At 46.3% G+C, this 27,743-nt stretch overlaps 1 protein-coding gene across 1 annotated transcript in view; it reads right to left on the bottom strand.

Annotated features, from left to right (window-relative positions):
• LAMC3 (laminin subunit gamma 3) overlaps nt 1-19,699 on the bottom strand; it is a 107,372-nt gene extending 87,673 nt beyond the window's left edge. Inside the window, exon 1 of the mRNA XM_056860189.1 lies at nt 19,390-19,699. Within this exon, the coding sequence (XP_056716167.1) occupies nt 19,390-19,699 (310 nt within the window). The remainder of the gene's footprint in view (nt 1-19,389) is intronic.
• Nucleotides 19,700-27,743: the final 8,044 nt, after the last annotated feature.

Genomic DNA, 27,743 nt, shown 5'->3' with positions numbered 1-27,743 from the left:
AAACACGCATGGTGTGTGGTTTAAGTATCAACCTTATGAGTTGCCATTGTGCCTCGTTTTATCATTTTTAATGTTTTTAACCCTGTTATAAGCGTCTTAAAATAAAAAATATATATTTTCCTATTATATAATTTTATCTTCTCCACTCAACCTTGGGTACCCAGCTTTTGGTTTTTTAAGGTTGGGTTTCTTCCCCCTATTTTGTTCAGTGCCCGTCAAAAAATGACAGCAAGTTCCACAAAAACGTTGGGAGGGTCGAAGACAAGCATCTTCCTGCAATGAAAGTGTTTGTTTATGAGTGACAGCTGTGGGCAGATGCAAAGATGCTCCATTGAGGTGGAGGAAAGGCAGGGCTGACTGGCAAACTACAACTTCCGGCATCCTTCTGGTTGGACAAAGGAAAGCTACGAAAGGCTAGTTTGCTCGTTGCCTGTGACAGATAAACATTCCTCCGGGCACTAGGACCCCTGACAAAAATTGTTTCCTTGTTTGGCCATAGATGAGTATTGTAATTATAGGTGAGTAAATATTCTTATCGGCTAGCACATTGTGAACATTGAGAGGCTGGTTAAATGGCATAAAACGGATATAAACCTGTAGTGCAGACAGTGCAGTTCTACCATTAGGTGAACTAGGCGGTCGCCTAGGGCACAGGCCTCAGAGGGGTGCAGAACTGGCCTGAGGGGAACAGTTTTAAACAGTTCTTGAAAAAATAATAGAATCATAGAGTTGGAAGGGACCACCAGAGTCATCTAGTCCAGCCCCCTGCACAATGCAGGAAATTCCAAACCACAATTGACAATTTATATTTTTTTATTTTAAGATAAGTACCACAACAGTGCTATGGAATATAATGTCTTATAAAAAGTTTTGTGCTTTCATTTTTCTACTAGTAGGGTTGCCAGGCCCCTCTTCGCAATTGGCAGGAGCTTTTTGGGCGGAGCCTGAGGAGTGTGGGGTTTGGGGAGGGTAGGGACTTCAATGCCATAGAGTCCAATTGCATCAGCTGGAGATCAGTTGTAATAGCAGGAGATCTTCTGCTGTTACCTGGAGCTTGGCAATCCTATCTACAAGACATCTGTTTTTGAAAATTGTTTAGTAATTGGGGGGGGGGGGGCACAAGTAGTTAGCCTTGCTTAAGGCGCAAACATGGCTGGCACCGGCCCTGAGTTCAGAGATGCCCTAACAACGTTTTTACTGCAGCAAAAACTACAACAAATTTTGTTTTGGTACATTGTGCCTCATTCCCTGAAATACCGGGAAAACACAGCCGACCTTGGGTATCTTGGCTTATGGCTTCCAGAGGCTGGCTGAAGAGATACGTTGGCACACTGTCCTCCTCTTGAGACACAGGACAACGTCAGCAGAATGAAGTCCAGACGAACGAAGGTGTCGGGGTCTGGAACGAGGCCGGCTCCACTCTTTCCGTGCCGCCTTTCATCCTCGGCAGGAAGGCAGGAAGCCCAGTCCAAACTTCTTGTCAATTGGGAACAGATGTCTGCATGTTCACAGGGGGCTGGGAAAGGAGTGACCTCTCTCGGAGACGCGACGTTCCAGCTTCTCTCAGCCTGGACCCCTCGTCCCCTTTGGGACGTGATGGCCATTCCTTGAACCTTCTAGTCTCCGCTCGGACGTCTTGGCCAGCTGGACCTACTGGGGGTGGGGAGCAACAACAAAGGCCCCAGAAGCATGGCCCACCCTAGAGAGAGTTCCAACTTTGGAGGATCTGGGGAGGCTAGCACCATTGCCAGTTATTTGTTCAGCGCCCACTGGAGGTTCTCTTGCAATCCCACGGAGGCAATGCTTGGGAGGGCAGCAGGATATAGAAAATAATGAAGTCACTTAGGGCTGGCCAGGTGCCAGAATCTTTTATAACGCAAGGAAACAAATCCCGCTGCAAAGACAGAACGCAACAAGGCCCAATTTAACCATTGCAAAAGGAAAGGCATCTGTTCACACAAGGAAATAGAATTCAGAAAAAAATACTTAGCATTAAGGATTTGTGCTAGTGGAGGAAATCAGAATATTGGACCATCTGGGTTAGCTCTTCGGTTTTGTCTTTTAGGAAAGATGGGGGCAACCGGACTCCCTCCCTGTCTTTCAGACCATATGTGAGTATTCCACTGGAACGCCAGGACAGCTAATTTATTCCACACATTGACTATTTTTATAAAAGTGTCCTCCATACTAAATGAGAATACCAAAGGCGAAACAAAAATTCACAAACATATGAAGTTTGTTACACTTTCTAACTGTGCTGTTCAAATTTTTAAAATGTAAGTTTTTGAATTTGAAATGTGTATTTTGAATGTCAAATTCTTCCTGTGAAACTTGTGCTTTAGGATTGTCAGTGTCTCCTGATGGCTGTAATTTTTGTCAGGCATCAAATATAAAATGTCCTGTCAGCTGTCATGAGGGACAATTTTCAATTTCTTATCCCTGATATTTTGTCCGGAAAATCTCCATTTTGATTTTGCTTCTGTTCTGTGAATAGTATATGTGATCCTTTATTTTCTTTGTTTCTTTGCATCAACCTTTTCCTGTAATATGTATGTATTTTTCAATGTTTTTTTCTGTAAATAAATTGGCACCATATATGCATGGTAGGGTTGCCAACCTCCAAGTGATGGCTGGAGAGCTCCAGCCGACAGAGATCTGTTCCCCTGGAGAAATTGGACTCTATGGCATTTAAGTCCCTCCCCTCTCCAAATCCCACCCTCCAAAATCATAGAATCCACCCCCACAATCTTAAGAGTTGGAAGGGACCATCAGGGTCATCTAGTCCAACCCCCTGCACAATGCAGGAAATTCCAAACTACTCCCCCCCATAGCCCCAGTGACCCATACTCCATGGGTCATAGAATCAGCATTAGAATCGCCAGGTATTTCCTCCCCCCTTTTTTAGTTTTATTGTTAGAAAATACAAACAAAAAACAGAACATCACAATTAAACATAAAAAAGATACATAAATTTACATAGACCAAAGGGAAAACCTAAAAACTACAAAGACCAAAGAAAGAAGCCATGCATGAACTTCATTTGCTAACCCCAATGGGGGCATCAATACATTCAATTAAATTCTCTGCTCATTAAGACATAAATTATTGGTTTACCTAATTAAATTACTTCTATTACAGAGGTTCTCCCGAAATGAAGTAACAAATTACCCCACACCTTACTGAATTCTTCCTTCACCTTACAACGTTGAATTACTCTGAATTTTTTCCACAATCATAAACATTTTTATTTTCTGTTGCCACCAAAATAATATTTTCTGCCATTTTCCAATTTGCAGCAATTACCAACCTCGCTGCTATAATAATAAAAAAAAACTTACTAATGTTTTCTGTATACAATTCCGATTTTCATTCAAAAATAGATTCAAAAGAGCAATCTGCACTGTGGGTTCTATTTTTTCTTTGGTAATCGCCTCAATTTCCTTAAAAATTTCTTTCCATATGAATAAATGTATCAATTTCCCCACATCCTCTCCAACAATTTCTATTTACTTCCTTATTTATACAATGTAATTTTTGTGGGGTAAAGTACCATTTCTGCAATACTTTTATACCATGTTCCTGAATTTTTATGGATATCGATTTAAAAGGGGGTCTTTTAGATCCTCACTCAGATTCATTTGTAGCTCCCCTTAGCATATCACCGTGTTGGCGAACCTATGGCACGCGTGCCGCAGCTGGCACGCCGAGCCCTCTCTGTGGGCATGCGCGGACCGTCGCGTCTGCCTAGGGCTGTGCCGTGTTGCCGTGGTGAGGGCGCTGAGGGTGGTGCTCCTTCTCCCCAAGCCCATGCTCCCCAATCCTGCGCTGGCACCCTCCCTCTCCTTGCACCCAGGGCAAGCCCCTCCCTCTCTGTCGGCCCCCCCTGCCCATCTTCAGTTTGTCTGGGGCCCCGCCCGTCTAAAAAAGCATTTAGAAAATTCTACAACATTTGCAGACAATCCTACAAGCCATCAGGAAATCTACAAGGAATTTTCTAGCATTGTAGCAGCTGCAAAGGTGAATTTTAGTAACAGATTTTTACAGTTCCATAAGATGGAGACAACCCTGTGTTTTCTTACTTCTCCAGATAAAGCCAAATTTGAAGAACGATCTTTCCTGCCTACACTGGTTAGATTTAGAAAATCTGGAAATGGAGCTAATAGAATTTCAAGAAAGCTCTATCTGGAAAAATAAATTCTATGACCTGCGTGAAACACTTGAGAAAATAGAAGGGATGCCAAAGGACAGCACAGTTAGTTCTGAAAATGAAATCGTTAAAGTGTGGAATTCTCTGCCAAATAATTTTAAGTCAATGAAAGCACTTGGGATTGCTTTCCTTACTTTGTTTGGATCATTTTATGCTTGTGAGCAGCTGTTTTCAGCTTTGAATTATATCAAATCTGACACCAGAAACAGGCTAACAGATGACCTGAGTGCTGCATGTGTTGCTCTCAAACTTACAAAGTATGAGCCAAGGGTAGACAAATTATCAGCATGCACACAACAGCAAAAATCACATTAATTGTTCAAAAAATTTGACAATGAATTACATCATGGCTCGTGCTCTGAATTGTCGACAGTTTCAAGCACTTCTTGAGGAGGTTCAGGCACAGTATAATTGTTTACTTATGTACAATAATGTCCAGTGGCTGAGCAGAGGACGAGTCCTGGAGAGATGCATGCCAAATGCAAACTTTTACCTTTCAATAAAAAGTTGTTTGTATCATTGAAAGCTCTGTTATTGTGTTTTTCTTTTAACGCAAAATATGTGAATGTATGAGTTGTTTTTTCTAAACTAAAACCTCAGTATTCAGGTTAAATTGCCGTATTGGCACTTGGAAATAAATAAGTGGGTTTTGGGTTGCAGTTTGGGCACTCGGTCTCGAAAAGGTTTGCCATCACTGCCATATCATCTTTAATGATGATGCAGTTTTATATTCCTGATCGATTAATATCTTGTATATTCTTGAAATCAATTTCTTTTTCTTTACATCAATCTTATCAACAAGTTCCTCAAAGTCATTCAACTGCTTTTTCATTTGTTCTTGTATTTCCTTCTTACTCAAAAAAGAAGTTATTTGATATTTCCATAGCCAATGACTTTGTTTAGGGAGGAAAGCCTCAAAGCCCATTAACTCCCCCTCCTCTTCTATAATTTTCTTAATGTTTTTTTAAAATCCTTTTATCAAGAATCCTTTCAAATTCCCTTCCAAAACCTCTTAAGACCTCAAAATTTGGATGGAAGACAAAAGGGGGAAGAAGTCAGATATAAATTCTTTTTCCATTTATTCCAACATATAATCGGGCTATGTAACGTAGACCAAGGAGTTGTATTTAAATTCTTCCCTCTCTTATTTTGAAACAGCGCTTGAAGACCACCTACTGTCTCTAAATAATACAGATCCATATTTAACTTATTTCTTTCTTTAGACAAAGAGACCAATGGTATGCTGTATAATATAATGTAATATTTGGTATACCAGGTGTACTATATCTTAAAAACTTGGCAGATCTTGGATTTTTAACCTGAAAAATATACTGATCAATTTGTTTTTGCCAATCCCTCAAATTATTCTCCTCTATATGCCACGGCAGCAAAGATATAATATCTTTGGGATGATAAACATTTTAACCCATGTAATTCATGTGAAAATACTACTATTTTTCTTTTTCCATTCCTTCAAATCCTGATTTATTTGGTTCCAGATTTATTTGGTTCCAGATTTATTTGATTATAATTATATAATTTATTCAGATTTTTTGGTATAGATCCCTAAATATTAAAAACTTTTTTGCACCGGTGGAATTTTTAAACTATGAGACGCCTCTAATTGGACTTTCAGAATAATATTTAGACAGATTTAGACAGATTTAGCAAAGTTTATTTTTAGACCCGAGATAAGGGCAAAGGTTCTAAATTCCTTCTTTAAGGGGTCAATTGCCAATTGTTAGTTAGTTATTGATAATAACATCATCTGCATACATAGTTACCAGATTTTCCTCTCTACCACATTTCAAACCTTTTGAGCCCATTCTTGAGAATGAGAGGCAAAAGTGCTTAGGAGGCCCGAGGGGCCTGGCGCAGGTTTAAACGGCACTAATGCCTGGGTGCCAGCGTTAGCCCATGTGCGGCAGCGGTGATAGTAGGCGAAGGAGAACGGCACGGCCATGCCTGCGCAAGGGCCGCGCCAGTGCCTAAGTGGTGCAGAGGCAGTGCGTTTCCGGGGGGCGTTCCCATGGCTAGTCGGCCTCCTAAGGCCCATTCGGCCCGGGAACGCCACTTTTGTTGCCAAAAAGCTACGCCAGGTCTTTACCTGGCGCAGCCCATTGACCGCCATGCAAACGCTCCGGACCCTCCTTTCGCTGCCGCGGCCAAGCACTGCCCCTCTCTACCTGGCCCCTCTGGAAGCCGACTAGAGGCTGGCCAATGGGGCCAGGAGAGGAAGTGATGGCACCGCACTGGAGGAGGGGCCTCGGAGCTGTGAACTCCCCTCAAAAGACGCACTTCGTGCCCGGCGCTCACTTGACTGGTAAGCCTTGCACGGACCGGCATGATGCCGGTCTATGTCGGGGGGGGGGGGGTTGGGACTTTGCAATTTTCGCCCTCCTGCTCCCCTCTCCGAGGGCACTTTGCATTTTTTATCTCGCTCCCACTCCCCTCTTGGGGTGCCACTGTGCATGGTTCCCGCTCCTGCAGCTGCCCTCGGGGGCGGGGGGTTCTGCTGGGGGCCCACCTCTGAAGCCCAGACCCAGACCTCCCCCCTCCACTCTAACCATTGCCCTTGTCCAGCCTCACACCTGGCCTCACTTCATGGAAGGCCCAGGTAGCTTCTCATCCCTCTGCGTGTGTGTTTTTTTCCAGATGGCAGAGCAATTCTGGACAGGCCAGGGGCTCACCACCAACGCCAGGCTGCTCCTTGTGTGTCTCCCTCAGCACTGACACCCTCACCCTGGCTGCCAGCCAATCACGTTGCCCTCGCCCTCAGATGGCCTATGGCCGCCACGTACAACCTTCTGATGATGCTGCCGAGTTGCCCCACCAGCATGGCATGGGACCACCAGACTACCACAAGAGCACGACCCCTGGGCAGTTGCCATGCTGCCCAGGGGTTGCCTCCCCGTCTCCTCTATCTTGTTGCAGGTTTCTCCCATTGGCAGACGGCCGCCTTCGCCCTGCCGCACACATGCCGTCGCAAGGACAGACGTGCTTTGGCCACGGATCTGAGGCTCGACCCACACCCACGGCCGCAGCTGCTCACACCCAGGCCCCACGGAGACCTTGGTGGACACCTTTCTCGGCCCTTGCCGCAGACCCCGGCTCTCACTCCTCCCCTTGCCAAACACTGTTTCAATAAAAGATTTTCTGACACCTCATCCATCTGCATGGTGGATTTGGGCAGGGCACAGGAGGACAATGGATGGTGGAAACTGGAAGGGCGGCCACGGGGTCATTTGAGGGCACCATCAGGTGGCCTCGGCCCCCACCCTCCACTGAGTCGCCATGTCTTGGGTGGGGACTCAGTGATATGGCTGTGGGCATGCTGGGAGGGGAAAGGTCGGAGTCAGGGGGGCTGGGTGGCCACTCATGAGCTGCTTGTGCGGGTGTCCAAAGGCCAAACAGGAGGCTGAAGTTGGTTCCTTATTCCCAGTTCGTTCCCTATTCCCAGTTCCTTATTCACATTTCCTAGTTTCTGAATGATTTTGAGGACATTTCAAAAGCTCTGCACCCCAAGATATGAATTGGACCACCACATATCATACACCCCCACATTCAGGGGACTGTGCCCTTCGAGATGGCGCATGCTGGGTCCTGGTCCAAAGTTCGGTTCTTGTGCCAGCGGCTCCCAACTGGGGTGACCCAGGACAGATGCCTGTACAGACACTGCACCCCAAAATAATCTTTGGACCACCCCAAATGATACATCACCACACTCCAGAGACTGTCCCCTCCAAGAAGACATACAGCGGTGCCCGGTCCAAACACCGGTTCTGGTGCCATTGACTTCTTTTTGGGTCCACCCCCCCCCAGAAACCTGTATTGCAAAGAGGTTTTGAATAAGGAACTGGAGCTCTGCACCCCAAAATATGAATTGGACCACCACATATCATACACCCCCACATTCAGGGGACTGTGCCCTTCGAGATGACATATGCTGGGTCCTGGTCCAAAGTCCAGTTCTTGTGCCAGCGGCTCCCAAGTGAGGTGCCCCCATGACCAAGGCACATGCAGACACTGGGGCTCAGCTGCACCCCAAAATATTCTTTGGACCACCCCAAATGATACATCACCACACTCCAGAGACTGTCCCCTCCAAGAAGACTTACAGCGGTGCCCGGTCCAAACACCGGTTCTGGTGCCATTGACTTCTTTTTGGGTCCACCCCCCCCCAGAAATCTGTATTGCAAAGAGGTTTTGAATAAGGAACTGGAGCTCTGCACCCCAAAATATGGATTTGGACCACCACATATCATACACCCCCACATTCAGGGGACTGTGCCCTTCGAGAAAGCGCATGCTGGGTCCTGGTCCAACGTCTGATTCTTGTGCCAGCAGCTCCCAAGTGAGGTGCCCCCAGGACCAAGGCACATGCAGACACTGGGGCTCAGCTGCACCCCAAAAAAATCTTTGGACCACCCCAAATGATACATCACCACACTCCAGAGACTGTCCCCTCCAAGAAGACATACAGCGGTGCCCGGTCCAAACACCGGTTCTGGTGCCATTGGCTTCTTTTTGGGTCCCCCCCAGAAACCTGTATTGCAAAGAGGTTTTGAATAAGGAACTGGAGCTCTGCACCCCAAAATATGGATTGGACCACCACATATCATACACCCCCACATTCAGGGGACCGTGCCCTTCGAGATGACGCATGCTGGGTCCTAGTCCAAAGTCCGGTTCTTGTGCCAGCGGCTCCCAAGTGGGGTGACCCAGGACAAATGCCCATACAGGCACTGCACCCCAAAATAATCTTTGGACCACCCCAAATGACACATCCCCTCCAAGAAGACATACAGCGGTGCCCGGTCCAAACACCGGTTCTGGTGCCATTGGCTTCTTTTTGTGTCCCCCCCCCAGAAACCTGTATTGCAAAGTGGTTTTGAATAAGGAACTGGAGCTCTGCACCCCAAAATATGGATTGGACCACCACATATCATACACCCTTAGGGGATAGTGTCTGGAGTGTGGGGATGTGTCATTTTGGGTGGTCCAAAGATTATTTTGGGGTGCAGTGTCTGTATGGGCATCTGTCCTGGGTCACCCCACTTGGGAGCCGCTGGCACAAGAACCGGACTAACTGTTCTAACACAACCTTCACTGGCAAGGAAACATTCCCAGGGACAATGAACTGATTGCTTTCATATTACCTTTGAACATTTAGTTAGAAAGGACAGGTGATAGAAATAGAGAGGCACAATACCCAGATTATTCGGAAAAAGTACTGTTAAGTATTCGCTATACATTTCCAGATGAGTGAAATGGTTTTGGGGAGAGTTTTCCCAGGAAGAAGGAATGACTCCAAGACCCCTGAATAGAATTGTAATTACTTAGGTAACTGCTGTCAGTTACTAATTGACCTGCAAGTGGACCTTTAACACATATGCTAAGGGAGCTGATAACTTCTCATTTGTCCTGGAGCCACCACACTTAGGAGCAGCTGGCAGAAGAATTGGCCTTTGAACCAGGACCCAGCACATACCCCCTTGAACTGAACAGTATCCTGAATGTATGATATGTGGTGTATGATATGTGGTGCTCAAAACTTAATTTTGGGGTGCAGAAGGCTCACCAATGTCCCAAACACTTCTTTGCAATACAAGATTTTCACAGGCCACCACAAATAGAAACCGGTGATACCAGAACCAGTGTGTGGACCGAGCACTATTGTATGTCCTCTTGCAGGGGAAAGTAGTTCCCTATTCAAAAATTCTTTGCAATACAGGTTTTGCGGGGGGTGGGGGGACGACCAAAAAGAAGCCAATGGCACCAGAACTGGTGTTTGGACCGGGCACCGCTGTATGTCTTCTTGGAGGGGACAGTCTCAAAAGTGTGGGGATGTGTCATTTGGGGTGGCCCAAAGATTATTTTGGGGTGCAGCTGAGCCCCAGTGTCTTTATATGCATCTGTTCTGGGTCACCCCACTTGGGAGCCGCTGGCACAAGAACCGAACTTTGGACCAGGACCCAGCATGCGCCATCTCGAAGGGCATGGTCCCCTGAATGTGGGGGTGTATGATATGTGGTGGTCCAATCCATATTTTGGGGTGCAGAGCTCCAGTTCCTTATTCAAACCCTCTTTGCAATACAGGTTTCTGGAGGGGGAAACAAAAAGAAGCCAATGGCACCAGAACCAGTTTTTGGACCGGGCCCTGCTGTATGTCTTTTTGGAGGGGACAGTCTCTGGAGTGTGGGGATATGTCATTTGGGGTGGTCCAAAGATTATTTTGGGGTGCAGTGCCTGTATGGGTATCTGTCCTGGGGTCACCCCACTTGGGAGCCACTGGCACAAGAACCGAACTTTGGACCAGGACCCAGCATGCGCCATCTCGAAGGGCATGGTCCCCTGAATGTGGGGGTGTATGATATGTGGTGGTCCAATCCATATTTTGGGGTGCAGAGCTCCAGTTCCTTATTCAAAACCTCTTTGCAATACAGGTTTCTGGGGGGGGACCCAAAAAGAAGCCAATGGCACCAGAACCAGTGTTTGGACCGGGCACCGCTGTATGTCTTCTTGAAGGGGACAGTCTCTGGAGTGTGGGGATGTGTCATTTGGGGTGGTCCAAAGATTATTTTGGGGTGCAGGGTCTGCATGTGCTTTGGTCCTGGGGGCACCTCACTTGGGAGCCGCTGGCACAAGAACCGGACTTTGGACCAGGACCCAGCATATGCCATCTGGAAGGGCACAGTCCCCTGAATGTGGGGGTGTATGATATGTGGTGGTCCAATCCATATCTTGGGGTGCAGAGCTTTTGAAATATCCTCAAAATCATTCAGGAACTAGGAAAAGTGAATAAGGAACTGGGAATAGGGAACGAACTGGGAATAAGGAACCAACTTCAGCCTCCTAGGCCAAACACAGGTGGGAAAGGCAGCGGGGCCACACCCCGACAACTCACCCTCGCCAGAACGCCACTCCCCCCCCATTCAGAAGCACAAACACCATGCAGCTGCGCGGGAGTCCATCCCACCTGCTACCCCTTTTCATCAGCACACCTGGCCCCTGCAGACACAGATGCTCGCCTCTCACAGGACGGAAGGGGCATTTGGGTCTGGCCTCATCAAGCTCGCCGGCTGTCACATGAGCTTCGAGTAACCATCTCCACGCCAGCCCTAAAGCTCCGTCTCTCTTTTGTCAACAGGAGTGGCAGCCCCTCAGCCTTGCAACCTGCAGGAGCATCCAGCGACCGGTCCCCTCCCACGACAGGGCGTGTTCCGGGGCTGCTCGCAAGCCTGGTCCAGGCAGGGCTGTTTGGTTGTGGAGGGGCCTGGTTAGCGTCGGCTGCTCCACTCCCCCTTCCCATGGGGCGAAGTCCCCTGCGCGCCTGTCTGGAGGTGACCCTTCCCTCCGTCCCATTGCTTCAGCCCACCCATCCCTCCCCAGACCGACTCATGATGGCCAGAGAGGCATGACACCGGGCTCTGGAGGGCTGTGATCCCCACCCTGGCAGGAGGGAGGGCTCCTCCGCTGTCCATCCAGATTTCTCGGGGTGCAACGCCCCTCCTTCCCAGCTACCACCTCTTCATCCCTGAACCCCTCAAGGCCCCCTAATAAAGGAAGCGGCAAGCTCCAGTGATCTCCCAAATCTGGCGTCATGGTCTCTACGTGGGGAGGGGGTTCGGGAGGAGGGGGCTGCATGGGTGGAGGGGAAGGGGGCCCCTGAAGGGGGCGTCAGTTGGGAGGTGGGACCTTGTCTGAAGCCTGTGTGGCCACAGGCTTCTCCCCGGCCTGGGGCTGTGTTGCCGCTGTCCCACGACCCTCGGGCCAAGCTGCGGCCTCTGCAGTGGGGACTCCAGGGGTCGTGGGGCCCCGGAGACAGAGGACGGGTCTTGTGGTGGGGCAGGTGTCACGTCTGTCAGATGGGCTAAGTCTCTGGGTGTCTGCAGTCATCCCCCTCCCGTCAGGAGCCTGCCCTGGTGTCCTGACCCTTCACTGGGAGTGAAGTCCCGTCTCCCCACCATGAAGTGGGCCCATCGCCACCAGAGCCGCTCTTTATGGCGAGCGGCCAGTAAGGGGGGGTGGAGGCTGTGCAGGGGAAAGCACGCGCCCCCCCACTCGCAAGTCGTCTCGCCCACCTTGAGAGGCCCATCACCCAATGACGTCGCGACTCTCCCAGAACGGCAGGGACCACACATGGCCTTTAATCATTGCAGTGGTTGCAGCCTGCCTGCAGTCTCAGGAATGGGCTGTTGATCTCCTGGTTCTCTCTGCTTAATAGCTAATGGTTCTATAGCCATAATAAAAACTAATGGTGAGAGGGGGCATCCTTGTTTGGCGCCACAATTTATTTATTACTTTTCCGGAGACATTATTATTATTAATTGTTAGACTCGCCCGGGATTTTGTATAAATGGCTTCTATTGCATTATTAAACCTTTGGCCAAACCCATACTGTTGTGTTACCTTTCTTAAACACCTCCAGTTTATTGAATCAAATGCTTTATATATATCTAGTGATAATAAGGCTAATTTTGTTCCCTCTTTTTTAGCATTATATAATAGTCCCATCACTCTCCTCACCGCATCCACAATATATTGCTTTGCTACGAAGCCATATTGATCTTGTGTAATTACCGAGGCAATGCATGATTTTAGCCTGCTTGCTAGAATTTTAGTGAATATCTTATAATCCATATGCATTAAAGTTATCTGTCGATATGATTCCCTAGATCTGTATTCGGTTTAGGGATTAGCACCAGTTTAGACTCTAACCAAGAAGGTGGCAAAGGAGTCCCTTCCATTATTTCATTAAATAACTTTACTAAATAAAGAGCCAACATTCCCTTAAAATGCTTATAAAATATGGATGTGAAACCATCACTCCCAGGAGCAGCTCTATCTTTTAAAGAATTAATTGCCCTTTCCACCTCTTCTAATGATATCTCTCTAACATTTCCTGGCTTTCAGGTTTAAATTGTGGGATATTTATTGATTAACAGAATTGATTAACCTCCTCTTCCTTTATCTCTTTATCAGCATATAATTTGTCATAAAAATCCAAAAAGGAATTGAGGATATCTTTTCGTTAATTTTCCATTTCTTAACGCTGAGATCCATTTCTTCTTTTGGACTCCTTTAATTTTATTGGCCAATAATTTTGTTGCTTTACCATCCCATTCATAATTTGTTTGCTTCATATACCATAAATTTAATGTTGTTTTATTTATTTCCAATATACTCAGTTCTTCCATTTTCCTCTCTAGGATCACCTTATCTGCCCGATCCCCCAGAATTTTTAAACTTCTCTATACATATGCTAATTTCTCTCTCCATATCCTTGATTTTCTATTTTTATGTTTCGTTAATATTGACCAACTTTGTATATATTCCTCTCTCAAAACTGTCTTCATTGCTTCCCATCTCATTGTGCTTGTAATGGAAATCACTATTTTCCTGAAAATAATTTTCTAATTTTTAATGTATTTTTTATGTTACTATCCATAACGAGCATAGGATTAAATCTCCAGGTATTATTATATTTGCCCTTCATCGTATTAAGTCTTGCTATAATAGGTGCAGCCCTGACCTGGATGGCCCAGCTAGCCTGATCTCGTCAGATCCCAGAGGCTAAGCAGGGTCAGCCCTGGTTAGTATTTGGATGGGAGACCACCAAGGAATACCAGGGTTGCTGTGCAGAGGAAGGCACTGGCAAACCACCTCTGTTAGTCTCTTGCCATGAAAACCCCAAAAGGGGTCGCCATAAGTCGGCTGCGACTTGACGGCACTTTACACACACACACACACACACACACACACACATAATAGGTGCATGGTCAGTAATCTTTATCATCCCAATAGAGATATAATTAATCCACTGTATTGCTTCCTTTGAGATCATTATTGTATCTAATCTAAAGAAGGAGCCGTAACTGGGTAAAAAGTATGTGTTTTGTCCTTGGGAAACCTCTCAGACCAAACTTCTATTATACCCTGTGACTCCAATATTCATTTCAATTTAATAATTTTCTTCTGGGCTAAAGTGTGTGTCCATTTTATATCTTCCCACTTGTCCACTTCTGAAATATATTGTAAATTAATATTAACATCCCCTACTATTTTCTTAAGTGAGGAGGGTGAGAGCTTCTTCAATTTCCTAAAAAAAAATATTTGCAAACTGTATTTGGTTCCTGTTTGGGATCTACTGAGACCAAGGTAAATAACTGTGCCCTCCCAGAGTCCCTTCCACAAAAATGAATCTACCATTTGGGTCAGATAGTTCTCTTTGGGTATAAAATCCACCGTGGAGTTAATTAGTATTGCAACCCCCCTACTTTTAGAGGGACCTGGGGATACAAATTTATTGGACCAAATTGCCCCCGGAATTATTACATCCTGTTTAGTGCATTTATGTGTTTCTTGTAGACATAATATTCCTGATTGTAAATCTCTGACATACCCCTAATCTTGATCTTTTAATAAGGTCGCCCAATCCTCTTACATTCAACGAGACAGAGATAGGTATTATTCCTTCATTTCTTTCTTTTTGCCCTCCTATGAGTGTTAATATATTCACTTTTTATTACATACTGTTCAAGACAGAGCCAACATCTAACATTTAGTCCCCACCCCCTTTCTACACACGTGTGACCTTTTTTCATGGTGCCTGAGTCTGGCCAAGTCCACCCAGGTCCCTACTGGTCACCGTTTAGAAATTAGAAAAACAAACACCCACAAACCCCAAACTACCCAAAACCTTAAAAGAAAGGAAGAAGAAGCAAAAGCACAAAGAAAAACAAAAAAACCACCGCTGGGCTTGGGGGGGACAACCCTTGCCTTTCTTATTAAAAAAAACCCACCACCCCTCAGAGCTCCAAGGACCATAGTTAACCTTTTCCCTACTGTTTATAATACTGCTAAGCAGATCGTGGTAAAGAAAAAGAAAGAGGGAAAGGGAAAAAATCTATACGTGCTTCTGGGGTATTACTTTTATCCCACTGTTATTTACATTTAATTATACTCCCAGAAGTCCCAAAACCAACTCCTTCATTCTAATTAAACTATTTCTTTAACTGACTGCGAAGCTGTCGGATGTTTTGTCTTCTTTATTATTATTCTTCCTCCTCTGCTGCCTTCTCTGCATGTCTGTTGTTAGAGCTACCTTGTTCCGCCTTCTCCAGCCGTTCCTGTAATCCCAATTCTTTGAAGAGGTTGGAAATTTGCTTGAAGCATATAGGGTCTTCCCCTATTTATATCTTATATTTATATCTTATATTATTTTCTTTCAAAATGTCTGTATAACACTTCCATTCAAATCTTCTTAATAGCTCTGGTGCTAAATTTTGTAACACTTGCAGATTAGACCCATTCTGCTGCAATTGTTTGGCTAGTTCTTTAACCTTCAAGGCGTTAAAGAGTCTCTCCTTACGAGTAAATCGATTAAAGCAGATAATGATATCTCGAGGCTTTGGCTGTTGTTTCTGTTGTTGCTGTGCATGTTGGTAACCCTGTGCACTCTTTTGAAATCTTCTTTATTAATGGGGCATTCCGGCACACATTCCATTATCCATTTCGCCATTCTGCTGTCATCCCCCTCCACCAATACTTCCATGCCACAGATTCTCATGGTACATCTACGTTGTCTATTTTGTAAATCCATTAATTTGCATTCTTTAGTTTGTTCTCATTTTTAATTGCCATGTCTAACGCATCCGACGCTGTATTCTCCACGTCCTCTAATTTCTCCATAACTGGGCTTAGTTTATCGTCTAACAGCTCTGAGACACCTGCCAGAATCTGTGTTTTTATTTTAGTAATTGCAAGCTTGATATCTCTTTTACAAAGCTGTGTTGACTTAGCCTGACCTTGCTCCAATGAATCAAACTCTCCCTCAGATGCTTCAGAGGAGGAAGAGATGCCTCCCGTTGCCATTATTCAAGGCTTCAAGATTTCTTGCTCATTTACAGTTCAAAGGGAATGCAAGCAACTGCTCAACCGTAAACAGTATTTCAAACTGCTTCCTTTTATAACTCTGACCATCTACTTCCAAATATCACCTTATTTTCAGCCTGGAGCTCCAAAAGAGTGTGTCACTCCCATAGCCACGCACCCCCCAGAATCACCAGGTATTTCCAAACCAGGAGCTGGCAACCCTAACTCTATGGCATTATACCCCCCAAACCTCACCCTCCTCAGGCTCCACCCCCAAAATATCCAGTTATTTCCAGCCCAGAGCTGGCAACCCTAATGCATGGTAAGTATAAAGGACATAGGGCTGGATCTAGCAACAGATTTTTATTGATGGAAGGGGGGCAATTTTTGCTGATCCTCCCACTGCAGACGACCAATTCTCCCCTCGTGCTGGTCCAGGAAGTTCCCTGTCCCCCAGAAGCAGGATTTCAGAGGAAATTTTGGGCTACAGCAGGAGTAACTTTGGGTTGGGAAATTCCTGGAGAACTGGGGGAGGAGCCTGGGGAGGCTGCAGTGATAGCGTAAAGTCTGTCCTCTATGGGAAAATGCAGGTTTTTTTCCAGGGGAAGTGATTGCTGTAGTCTGGAGATCAGTGGTAATTATGGGGGATCTCCAGGCCCCATCTGGAGTAGGGTTGCATGCCAGGTCCGTCTTCACCATTGATGGGAGGTTTTTGGAGCAGAGCCTGAAGGGTTTAGGGAGGGGAGGGACTTCAACGCCATAGAGTCCAATTGGCAAAGTGGTCATTTTCTTCAGGTGAACTGAACTCTATCAGCTGGAGATCAGTTGTAACAGTGGGAGATCTCCACCTAGTACTTGGAGGTTGGCAACTCTAATCTGGAGGCTAGGAACCCAAAACAGGAGGTGGGAAGTGAGAGTCCCATTCTACTGACAGAAACCCCTTCTGTTAGCATAAATTATTGTGAGATTCAACCCATACATTGGGTTGGGATTCTGCCAACTTTCTCATTCAGTCATGCCTACCTCCCCTCCTTATTACAGCCCCCTTCACACCTGGTTTTGCCCATGGAGGACCCACAATCCTCAGCACAGACCTTTTTGTGGTCACAACAGGCCTCTCATGCCTTTTTCACCAGGGGAAAATCTGGTTGCATCCCAACCCACTATAGGTTTAAATATCAAATAAATTGGCAACGCAAACAAATCTTTCAAATCAATCACTGAAGATCCCTGCTTGTTTTCTTCAAATGCTGGCTGAGAATAAATATCAGTACTAAATACCATTATACACCAACTATTATGCAAATATTGAAATCAAATATCCTCAGACATCAAATATAAATATCACATTTGATAAATATTCAGTCATTCAGATATATGTTTACAAAACAAACATCTGACATCAACATTTATAAAGGAGAATTTCTGAAAGTAAATACACTTCAGCTTTGTTTTTTTTAAAAAGCAACATGCATCTGTGTTGATAATTTTTTCTCTTGTTATGAGCTATAAAAATATTTTTAAACACAACAAACTATTACAATGTATTGCTTCTTTGCAATTTAACCATGGATCTATCAAAGAGTCAGCTTTTGGGTCTTGCTATGAATAGGGTTGCCAATCTCCAAGTTGTGGCTGGAGATTTCCCGCTATTACAACTGATCTCCAGGTGAACTCAATGGTATTAAAGCCCTTTGAAGTCCCTCTCCTCCTCAAACCCTGCCCTCCTCAGGCTCCACTCCCAAAATCTCCAGGTATTTCCTAACCTGGAGCTGGCAACCCTAGCTATGAATCACTCCCTTCCAAAACATCTTTGATCCAGCCCATCTAAAAAATTCTCAAACAGTGCCCCTTCCCAAAGGTCTTTTGAATGAAACCCTTCCCCTTTTTCCCAAGGATGGGCAAAGCAGATTCTCAGAAGTTTCCCAGCAGCCCTTGGAGGTGGTGGAAAGTGCCATCAGTTGTGGCTGACTCATGGCAACCCCATAGAGTTTTCAAGGCAAGAGATGTTCAGAGGTGGTTTGCCATTGCCTGCCTCTGTGAAGTGACCCTGGACTTCCTTGGTGGTCTCTGACCCAAATACTAACTGTCCCTGCTTAACTTCCAAAATCTTACAAGATTGGGCCATCTAGGGCTTGGATTACAATCTCACAAATACTGTGCTAAACAATCAACTACAAATAGATTCAACCACAAACACAACAACCACCCTGAGTGTGCCTGGATTCCTCTTCACAGCCCAGTTCCAGGAACTTAAAGTAAGTGCCCCCGCTCTGAATTCCATGAGACCAACTTCCTATAAATGTGCATTGGGTTGCAGGTTTAAACAAGCATGTGGCTTTTGCAAGCAGCCATCAGTTTACTCATAATGCCAGTATGTGCCACCGCCACTTTCTCTCAACCGGAGTTGATATGTAGGCAAAGGGCTCTTTTACTCCAGAGGTCTAAATGAACAAGCAAAATTATTTGTGACACACAACTGGAGAAATATGGATTATTATAGGATCCTTACACTGGGGTTCTAAATCACCCTACTCCAGGACCAGGGTATCTCAAGGACCATCTTCTCCAAAATATTTGTGCACTTTGGGAAGGGTAGACCATGTTCTGCATTCCCTCACTGACAGGGACAATGTGAAACAGGGCCTTCTTGTTGGTGATACCAAGGTTCGAGAACTCTCTCCCCAGTTAGACACATTTGCACCATTATCTTTTGGGTTTCAGAAAACTGGTTAAAATCGCTTTGTTCTGGTGGGCCTTTGGTTTAAACGCATTACTGGTTTCTACTGAACCTAAATGCCTGTTTTATTTTACATGGTTGATTTTCTACCAGCTGGTTGTTCTCGCTCTTTGGGTTCATTTTCTTCTGATGCTCTCTTGCAGCATTTATCAATGTCCTTTGATGGCTACTCTCATCTGCTGGAGTGTGTCACACACCACCCATCTAGGTGGTTTGCTAAACTTAACCATCTGAACTCTGAGCAGCAGAGAGGATAATCAGGAAGTGAGCTGGAGCAGAGGGTGCCAAGAAACTTCTGACTGGCAGAAGTCACTTCTAAGATACAGAGAAACTAGCACTTCCCACTTTCCCCCCACCTACTGAACCTGTACTGTGGTAAATAAAGAGTTTATTAGAAAAGGCACTGGAAACCTCCTTGGAAGGAAACTGCTTCTGTTAGTCTACCCTTAGGATTTACTCTCAATTGTCAAAGCAATAAGAGATGCCTCTGAGATTAGTATTCCTCAGCACCATCCTAGAGATGGAATGGCTAAAGCCAGCTCAAAATGCAAGTGCCAAGACTCACCCAAATGGAGAGTGAGGTTGACCAAGTTGGGGTGCTGGATTCCAAAGGCCATGGACTGGCTCTGCCACCAGGTGGGCTCCTCCTGGCTGTGGAAGTCTGTCAGATACGTGGCATTGTGGTGGTGCAAAGCCTGGCCAGCATCACAGCGGTGGCACAATGTGCTGGAGTCCCTGGTGCCCATCTGGAGACAGTAATCCTCCGGTGGGGAGCCGCATGTGTTCGACACCTTCACTTGCTTCCCAAATGCTGCATTCTCAAAGATGGGCATGCATCGCTGAGCAAGCCCCTGAGCATTGTAGCAGGAATCCATGGCCCCCGTTGCCAGATGCAGCTCCAAAAAGACTATGCTCAGGAAGCAGAGGACCTCAGCCATGATCAGCCTCAAAGGATCCTTTGAACGGTTTCTGCAGAGTCCCAGCCTCTGGAGATACTCGCAGGTCTCTCCTCCTCCAGTTGAGTACAGGAGCCAAGGCTGATCTTTTCTCTCCGGTTCCATCTTGTGGACAGTGATGGCACTGCCTGCCTTATTACTTGGCAAAGTTCAAACTGAGCATCCAGCATCCAGAAGCCCTTTTAGACAGCTAGCTTGGTTTTTGCTCCTGGGAGAAGAGATAGAGGGAAAGACCTTGCCACCCTCCACAATGAGGGAGAGGGGCCTCCTAAGGCTAAAGTAGGCATACTTCTTCCACGTAACAAAAGTAACAAAAGTTAGGGCTGAGCAACAACTGGTGTGTAGATGGGAGGGCATCTCATCTTGCTCAAAAGCAGCCTGTGAATTGTGGCCCCCTCTTTGGTGATCATTCATAAGTGTGCTCAAAAGGGAGTGAAACAGAGGTTTGTGGCCAACCTCTGGGCTAAGGTTGCCAGCCTCCATGTACTAGCTGGAAATCTCCTGCTATTACAAATGATCTCCAGCCAATAGAGATCTGTTCACCTGGAGAAAAATGGCCTCTTTGGCTATTGGACCCACCCTCCTCAGGCTCCATCCCCAAATTTCCCAACCTGGAGCTGGCAGCCCTATTTGGGGCAGTGGCAACAACCCATAGCTGGTGGCAGCACCCCAAAAGCAAACTTCTTTGCACCCTTGATCGGCTGCTTTATTGGGCTCATGGGGCTCAAATTGGTCTCTTCTCTACCTGCAGTGAAGCTGTTGTGTAGCCAATATGTTTTGGCTACACAAAACCACCTCTGTTAGTCTCTTGCCATGAAAACCCCAAAAGGGGTCGCCATAAGTCAGCTGCGACTTGACGGCACTTTACACACACAAGGGAGGGGAGTGCATTCACTTTCCTAGGACATTCTGTTGCAAACCTTGAATTCATATTCTTTAAACACAAAAAGTTTTAAAAGATAGTACCAGCATAAAGCTGGGGAGATGGAATTAATTAGCAAGCCTGATACTGTAGATCAAGGTTCCCCAACATGCTTCCCAGGGGCGCCATGGCATCCACCAATACTTCCCTTGGTGCCTGCCAAGCTTTTCAGACAGTATATGTAACCATTGTAAGGCAGGGCTTGTTTTGGGCTCCTCCCATTCAAATGAAAGGGTTTCCTAGGGCTGTAAAGGCCATTTTTGGGTGGGGCTCTCCACTCAAAATTGGTGCTCCATTAGTGCTCACAGGCTCAAAAAGGTTGGGGGGCCCTGATGCAATGTTGGGGTGCATCAATAGAGGCATAACATCCAAATCACAAGATGTCATTGTTCCACTGTACACAGCATTGGTCAGGCCGCATGTGATGTACTGTGTGCTGGAGGCCTCACTTTAAAAAGGATGTGGACAGAATGGAGCGGGTGTAGAAGAGAGTGACAAGGATGATCAGGGGCCTGGAGACCAAGCCCTACAAGGAAAGGCTGAGGGACTTGGGAATGTTTAGTCTGGAGAAGAGGATGTTGAGGGGGGGACATGATTACTCTAAGTATTTGAAGGACTGTCACATAGAGGAGGGCAGGGAGCTGTTCCTGTTGGCAGCAGAAGATAGGACTCACAATAATGGGTTTAAATTGTAGGTGGAAAGGTACTGGCTGGATAGTAGGAATTTTTTTTTTTTTTTACAGTAGGAGTTGTTCGGCAGTGGAATCAGCTACCAAGGGTGAGCTCCCCACCCTGGCAGTCTTTAAGCAGAGGCTGGACAAGCACTTGTCAGGGCCCTTCCAACTCTATGATTTTATGATGTAGATCAAGGTCAGTCCTTGAATTAATCTACGTTCTGTGCAGAACTGCCACAATCCCGCCAGGCCTTTTGGCCCTACTGTATAATTTTTTTTAAATCTACCCTTCAACCAGTACCAACCAATTAATGCCATCATGCATCCGATGCAGTGGGCTTTGGCCCATGAAAATTCACACCATTTTTGAGCCTTGAAAGGGCCACGGGAGTCCTTGATCCATGGGAGGCAACACTCTCTGGAACCAAATTAATCTCTTCTCCCCTGGCTTTGCATCTCTTTATGCTGGGAACAGGCCAGGCAGATGAAATTCTACAACCCCAGGGGAACCACACGTCTCCTTCGATGAGCATCCCCTGAAGCCTTTGGAAGAGCAAGGCAGATGAGACGCCAGTGTCAGGGCTTCCTTCAACATTTCAAATGTGCACAAGCTGACACCATTCTGGCAACAGTTGTTAGCCAAATTGCGCTTTAACTTGGGGAATTAGCAAGCAAGATGGCAAACTACAATATTTATATAGCGAGAGCAACCTTTGTATACCAGAGCCGGTAACTGTGACCTCCAAATAAAGACAGAAACAAAGGATTCCGAATTAAAAGAGTTTATGTTATTTTCTTTCAAATCAGTGATGCATACACACATACAGAGAAATCTAAGAAATTCAAAGAGAGTAGTACAAGCACAGATGCCAACGTGGCAGGGATCGTTGGTGGGGAGATATTTACCGTTCTTGAAGAGGTGTTGTCCAAGTTCATGTAGACTAAGACAGCAGAAATTAATAGCAAAGGTGTGGGCAAGGGGTTCCCGTAGACTTGGCCAGCAAGGCGGGAGGGAGCGTGGTCAAGCTGCACAAAACCAAACCAACAGAGTAATGGCAAAGATGCCAGGAAAGACCTAAGGTAACATAATGGGCTGGGGGCACCCCAGATATACTGTTTTTCTGGGGCCGGGGAGAGGGGGTTTACCCCTCCTAGGTTCCCAGGTGACAAAAGGTGACAAAAGGATTAATCTGTGGCTGGTGGGTGGGGATGGTGAGAATTTGGAAATCTATTCTGATTCCAATCTCCGGGAGGAACCGGGAGGAACCGGGAGATCTCTGCTGAAGTGATTAACGTTCTGGAACAATAGGTGCGTTCTCTGCAAACGTCTGGGGATCGCTGCTGCATAACTGGAAGAACGACTCATCACTGATATCAGGATCGCTGCTGGTTGCCCATTAAGTTGATGTTGCAATGGGAAAGGGGGGTGTTGGCACTGACTACGTGACTGTCTGCTTTCCACGACATGGCTGCGGCTGGAACAGAGGTTGCACAGGAACATGGAGTCTCTCAGGTTCACTGGAGTCTCTCAGGTTCACTTGCTTCTGCTTCCTAGCTGCTGGCTGCACGGAGCTCGCAGGAGTGGCAGTGTCAGTTTCAATGGAGCGCGCAGTGGTCGTCCAGTGGCGTTTGGGACGGGTGCGCGACTGGGACAGTAGTCGTGTGCCTGCATATCGGGTTGCCAGGTCCAGTCTGGGAGTTTAGGCTGCCCGTATTCTTTCACAGTTGTGCTGCAAAGAAAAGAGAATCCTTCATCTGGGCCACATCATTTTTACAGAGAGCCTAGAACTTGTGGGTTTGCCGGTAAAATCTTCTTTGTCCTCCTCACTGGCACCCATCACTGAGACTGAAGGACTGCATGTCAGGTGACCCAATGACTGTTATGGACACCTTCTAGAAACATTACCCCCCCCTTCCTTTCTCCGCTCTGCACTCAGTGGCACACAGGTCAGGAGGGTCCTGGGCTGAAGAAGAAGAAAAGTTGGTTTTTATATGCCAGCTTTCTCTACCACTGAAGGAAGACTCTGTGAGGGAGGTGGGGCTGAGAAAGTGTGACTGGCCCAAGGACACCCACCTGGCTTCATGTGTAGGAGTGGGGAAACAAATCCAGTTCACCAGATTAGCCTCCGCAGCTCATGTGGAGGAGTGGAGAATCAAACTCAGTTCTCCAGATCAGAGTCCACCGCTCCAAACCATCGCTCTTAACCACTGCACCACGCTGGCTCCCTGCAGATTCATCCCAGGTAAGACTGCAGGTAGAATCAGCACACCGTGCCCCCCACCCCCTGTTGCTCAAAAGAGAAGCATCTGTGATGGTCCCAGATCTTTCCTGGCAGGACATAAGGGTGGCCCATAACACATTTCTCCAGTAGATGGCAGAAGTTGATCATTGCTGAGAAAAGCCGATTGCCTCGCCTCAGAAAAGAAGATGCTCAATGAATTAGGGATTTGTTTCCCAAGAGGAAAGGTCATCAGCTTGCTGGAGCAGAACTCTCAGGGGTTAGGATGAAGCACAAGGCAGTTGCTGGGGAATAAACTTTGCTTAACTGCCTTGTGTACTACATGGGGGTGGCAGGAGCCCCTCTGGGAGGTGTCTGTAGAGAAATCTGCACAACTAGGACTCTCTTGTTTGAGTTACTTCACTTACACCTTGCATTTCTCCCCAGTGGGGATCCCAAGTGACTTATATTATTCTCCACACCTCCACAACAACCCTGTGAGGTAGGTGAAGAGATGTGACTGGCCCAAGGTCACCCAGGGAGCTTCCATGGCAAAGTCAGGATTCAAACCTGAGTCTCCAGGATCCCAGACTGACACTCTAACCCAGGGGTCCCCAATGTGGTGCCCGTGGGTGCCAAGGTGCCTGCCAGCACCTTTACTGGTGCCCGTAAAGTGCTTTTAGAAAGTGGGTGGGGCCAGTGGCTTCTGGAGATTTGATTAGCTGTGCAGATTTTTAAAAATGTCAATTTTGCGGCAGCTGCCACCACTGGATCGTCACTGTGTGACTGAAGGTAAGCTGAGGCAGCCATTTTGTGGCTGTGCCCACTACACTGTGTCAGAACTCCAAAAGTGCCTGCGGGCTCAAAAAGGCTGGAGAGCCCCTGCTCTAACCACTACACCACACTGGCTCTTGTGTCATGAATCCGGGGGGAGGGTGTACATGGCATAGGCCTACCAAATTTCAAGCGGGGCCTGGTGATCTCCCGGAATTATGCTGATCTCCAGATGACAAAGTTCAGTTCCCCTGGAAAAAATGGCTGCTTTGGAGGGTGGACTCTTTGGCCATTCTGAGGCTCCACTCCCAATTCTCCAGGGATTTCCAAACCTGGAGCTGGGAACCCTAACATGACAGCAGCAGTTCCATGTATTGGAAAATGGGTCACCCTCAAGCCTGAACATAACAGTAAACAGGAGAAAAGTCATATCAGCTTGGGGCAAGGTTTGATGTAGCAAGAAGGAGGGGGTTTGAATCCTTCCCCTGCCTGCCAATATTGCCTGGCAATCCCCCGTTGTTGGCTTCTGGTGGGCTCCAAAATGGAAAATAACCCACACTGCCAGAAAAATGGCTAGGGCAGGTGTAGGGTTGCCAGGTCCCACTTTGCAGCCAGCGGGAGGTTTTTGGGGCGGAGCATGAGGAAGGTGGGGTTTGGGGAGGGGAGGATTACAATGCCATAGTCCAGTTGCCAAAGCGGCTATTTTCTCCTGGTGAACTCATCTCTATCGGCTGGAGATCACTTGTAAATGCAGGAGATCACCAGCTACTACCTCAAGGTTGAGCAAACGAATATATAACAGCACGGTGGCCAAAAATTAACAGTGTAACAAGGACTCTGCTATGTATAATATAATTCAAGATATATTGTGGTATATTCTGCACAGGGTTGATTCAAGACTTAAACAAAGGTCTGTGGCTCAGTGGTAGAGCATCTGCTCAGCATGGAGAAAGTTGCTGGTTCAATCCCTAGCATCCCTATTTAAAAGAATTGGGAAGCAGGTGATGTGAAAGACCTCAACCTGAAAGTTTAGACGGTCGCTGCCAATCACACCAGACAAGACTGACTTTGACAGGCCGATGGTGTGGCCCAGAATATGGCAGATTCGTGTGTTCCAGGTATTTTGTTGCGCCAAGCAAGATGTACCTGTTGCCTACTCCCTTGCAGCCATGGGCCTGATACAAAGCAAGCCCTTGTGACAATGGCTGATGGTCCAGGAGTTATTACACATTGGTTTTTTATGCGGTGGTGGATCTACTACGAAACTAATGAAACTTAAGCTTCAGGTCTCATAATCCCGGAGGGGCATCAAAGCAACTTTTTTTTTTAAATGAGTGAATTTTTCAACAAAATTGATGGTTTTTTAAACAGTTGGTTATCAAAATAAGGCTATTTTAGTGATAGAATCATAAGCCAATGGGTTGAAGTATTTAATATTGACCTTAGAATATGCTCTACTACCCATTTCGTGTGGCCTCAAAATGTCTGTGTAATAGGTCAAATTTCAAATTTTTCTCGGGGCCTTGCAGTGCCCAAACCTCTAGCTGTATCAAACTTCAGGGTCCCCAAAATGTAGGTCTGCCACTACTTTTATGCATTTATTCAAAGAAAAACAGCTTTTGGCAATTCAATTGTAATGTACAAAAACTCACAAATGTTGGCAAGGTATATTTAATTCTTCTATGTATTTACAAAGGACAATTAAAGTATATTTCTTCATATACTTAGAACCATTTCTTACAAAAAAAAAATTCTGTTTATACAGGTCAGCCAAGTAAATTTTACATGCAATACAATTTAAGTCACAACTCAATATTCAATATAAACAATTCTGTTCAAGTCTCTTTTGAGAAAATCTGCTGGGCAGGACAGGCTCCGGTGAAGAAATCCTGTTTCACTGCTTTCTTCAGCACCCCAAATGCACAGAAATAGAAGATATTTGGAGCGTGAGCTGAATTTTGTGATGCTTGAAAAATACATTGCTAGTTTCTCTTATTTTAAAGGATCCTTTCTCTCTCAACGGTATCCTCGATGAAACCCATCACCCGTCCAACAACTTCGGATCTTTGTGTTGATTATGCTCTCTTTGTCCAATTGACAAAGCAGCCATTTTCTCCAGGTAAACTGATTTCCATCAGCTGGAGATCACTTGTAATAGCAGGAGGTCTCCAGCTAGTATCTGGGAGTTGGCAACCCTAGAGCAGCCCTTAGTAGGTCCTCTCAGATGTTTTATTCCCATTTTATTCAATAGGGCTTCCTCCCAGGAAAAAGAAGTTTAACTGCTGAACTGCACCCTTTTTTGCAAGTATTCTCCGTAAACTACATACAGTCACAGCACTTACACCAAGCTGACATTCATGGTTCTTGTTCATAACCATCACAATACAAGAGAAATTACACAACACAAAATTCGCAGATTAAAAGGCAGCATTTTGGGAGGGGGGATTTCAAATTAGGGGAGAGCAAGAAAGGTCTCCATAGCAGTCAGACTGAATGATCATCTGTACAACACACAGCAATTGACGGGGCAGTTTTATGTCAGATTTTATAAGCTGCACCTGCTAACACAGATGTTTTACAAGTGACACATTTCTCTTGGGCAGACAGCAGGAACCAAACCTGAGCATCCTCTGAGTTTCCCCATTCTTTCCACTCCGGGAGCGAAGCTCCAAAGGGTCTCTGGAAGTCGGCTTGTTGTTTTTGTGAGCTCCAGGCTGGGAGCGCAGCTGGAGTCAAGGACTCCATTAGGACTCAAGTTCCTATCACCCGCATAATTAATGAAGTCACAGCGGAGCTACAACTCCCCAAAAGATTGAAAAGGGTCCATCCGGTTTTCCATGTCAGTTTATTGAAACAGTACGTGCCCACATCCCAGTGGCATCCAGAAAAGCCCCCTGAAGTCCCTGAAATGGGGGGGGCAGGAGTATTGTGAAGTTTCCAAAATCCTTGATTCCCGCGTTCATAGGGGAGGCGTGGAATACCTTGTACGATGGAAACATTTCAGTCCAGCCCATGACGAATGGGTTAAACATCGTCACATCTCCGCCCCTCGCCTACTACGTCTATTCCATGCCACGTATCCAGAGAAGCCCGCCCTGTCGACTAACGTGGGGGGGGGGGAGCTCTAAGGGGGGCAGAATGTGAGCTCCGGGCTCTGGAGTGCAGCTGGAGTCAAGGACGAGTAGCTCTGCAGTTTGTTATGACTGTAGCTGTAATCTCTCATGGGAACCAGAGTCAGCCTAGTATCTAACGGTGCCTTTCTGATGTATAACGGCGCCCTTCTGATGTATATGTGTTCAACCTTCTCGCCTTTTCCCCACTTGAGTCCTCGCCCCTTTTTCCTGTAAGTTGCAGCTTTCCATCTTATGCTTCCC

Source organism: Euleptes europaea, chromosome 14, assembly GCF_029931775.1.
Source record: "Euleptes europaea isolate rEulEur1 chromosome 14, rEulEur1.hap1, whole genome shotgun sequence".
Taxonomy (NCBI): Eukaryota; Metazoa; Chordata; class Lepidosauria; order Squamata; family Sphaerodactylidae; genus Euleptes; species Euleptes europaea.
Note: the sequence above shows the minus strand (reverse complement) of the source record. Positions and strands in the feature narration are given on the sequence as shown.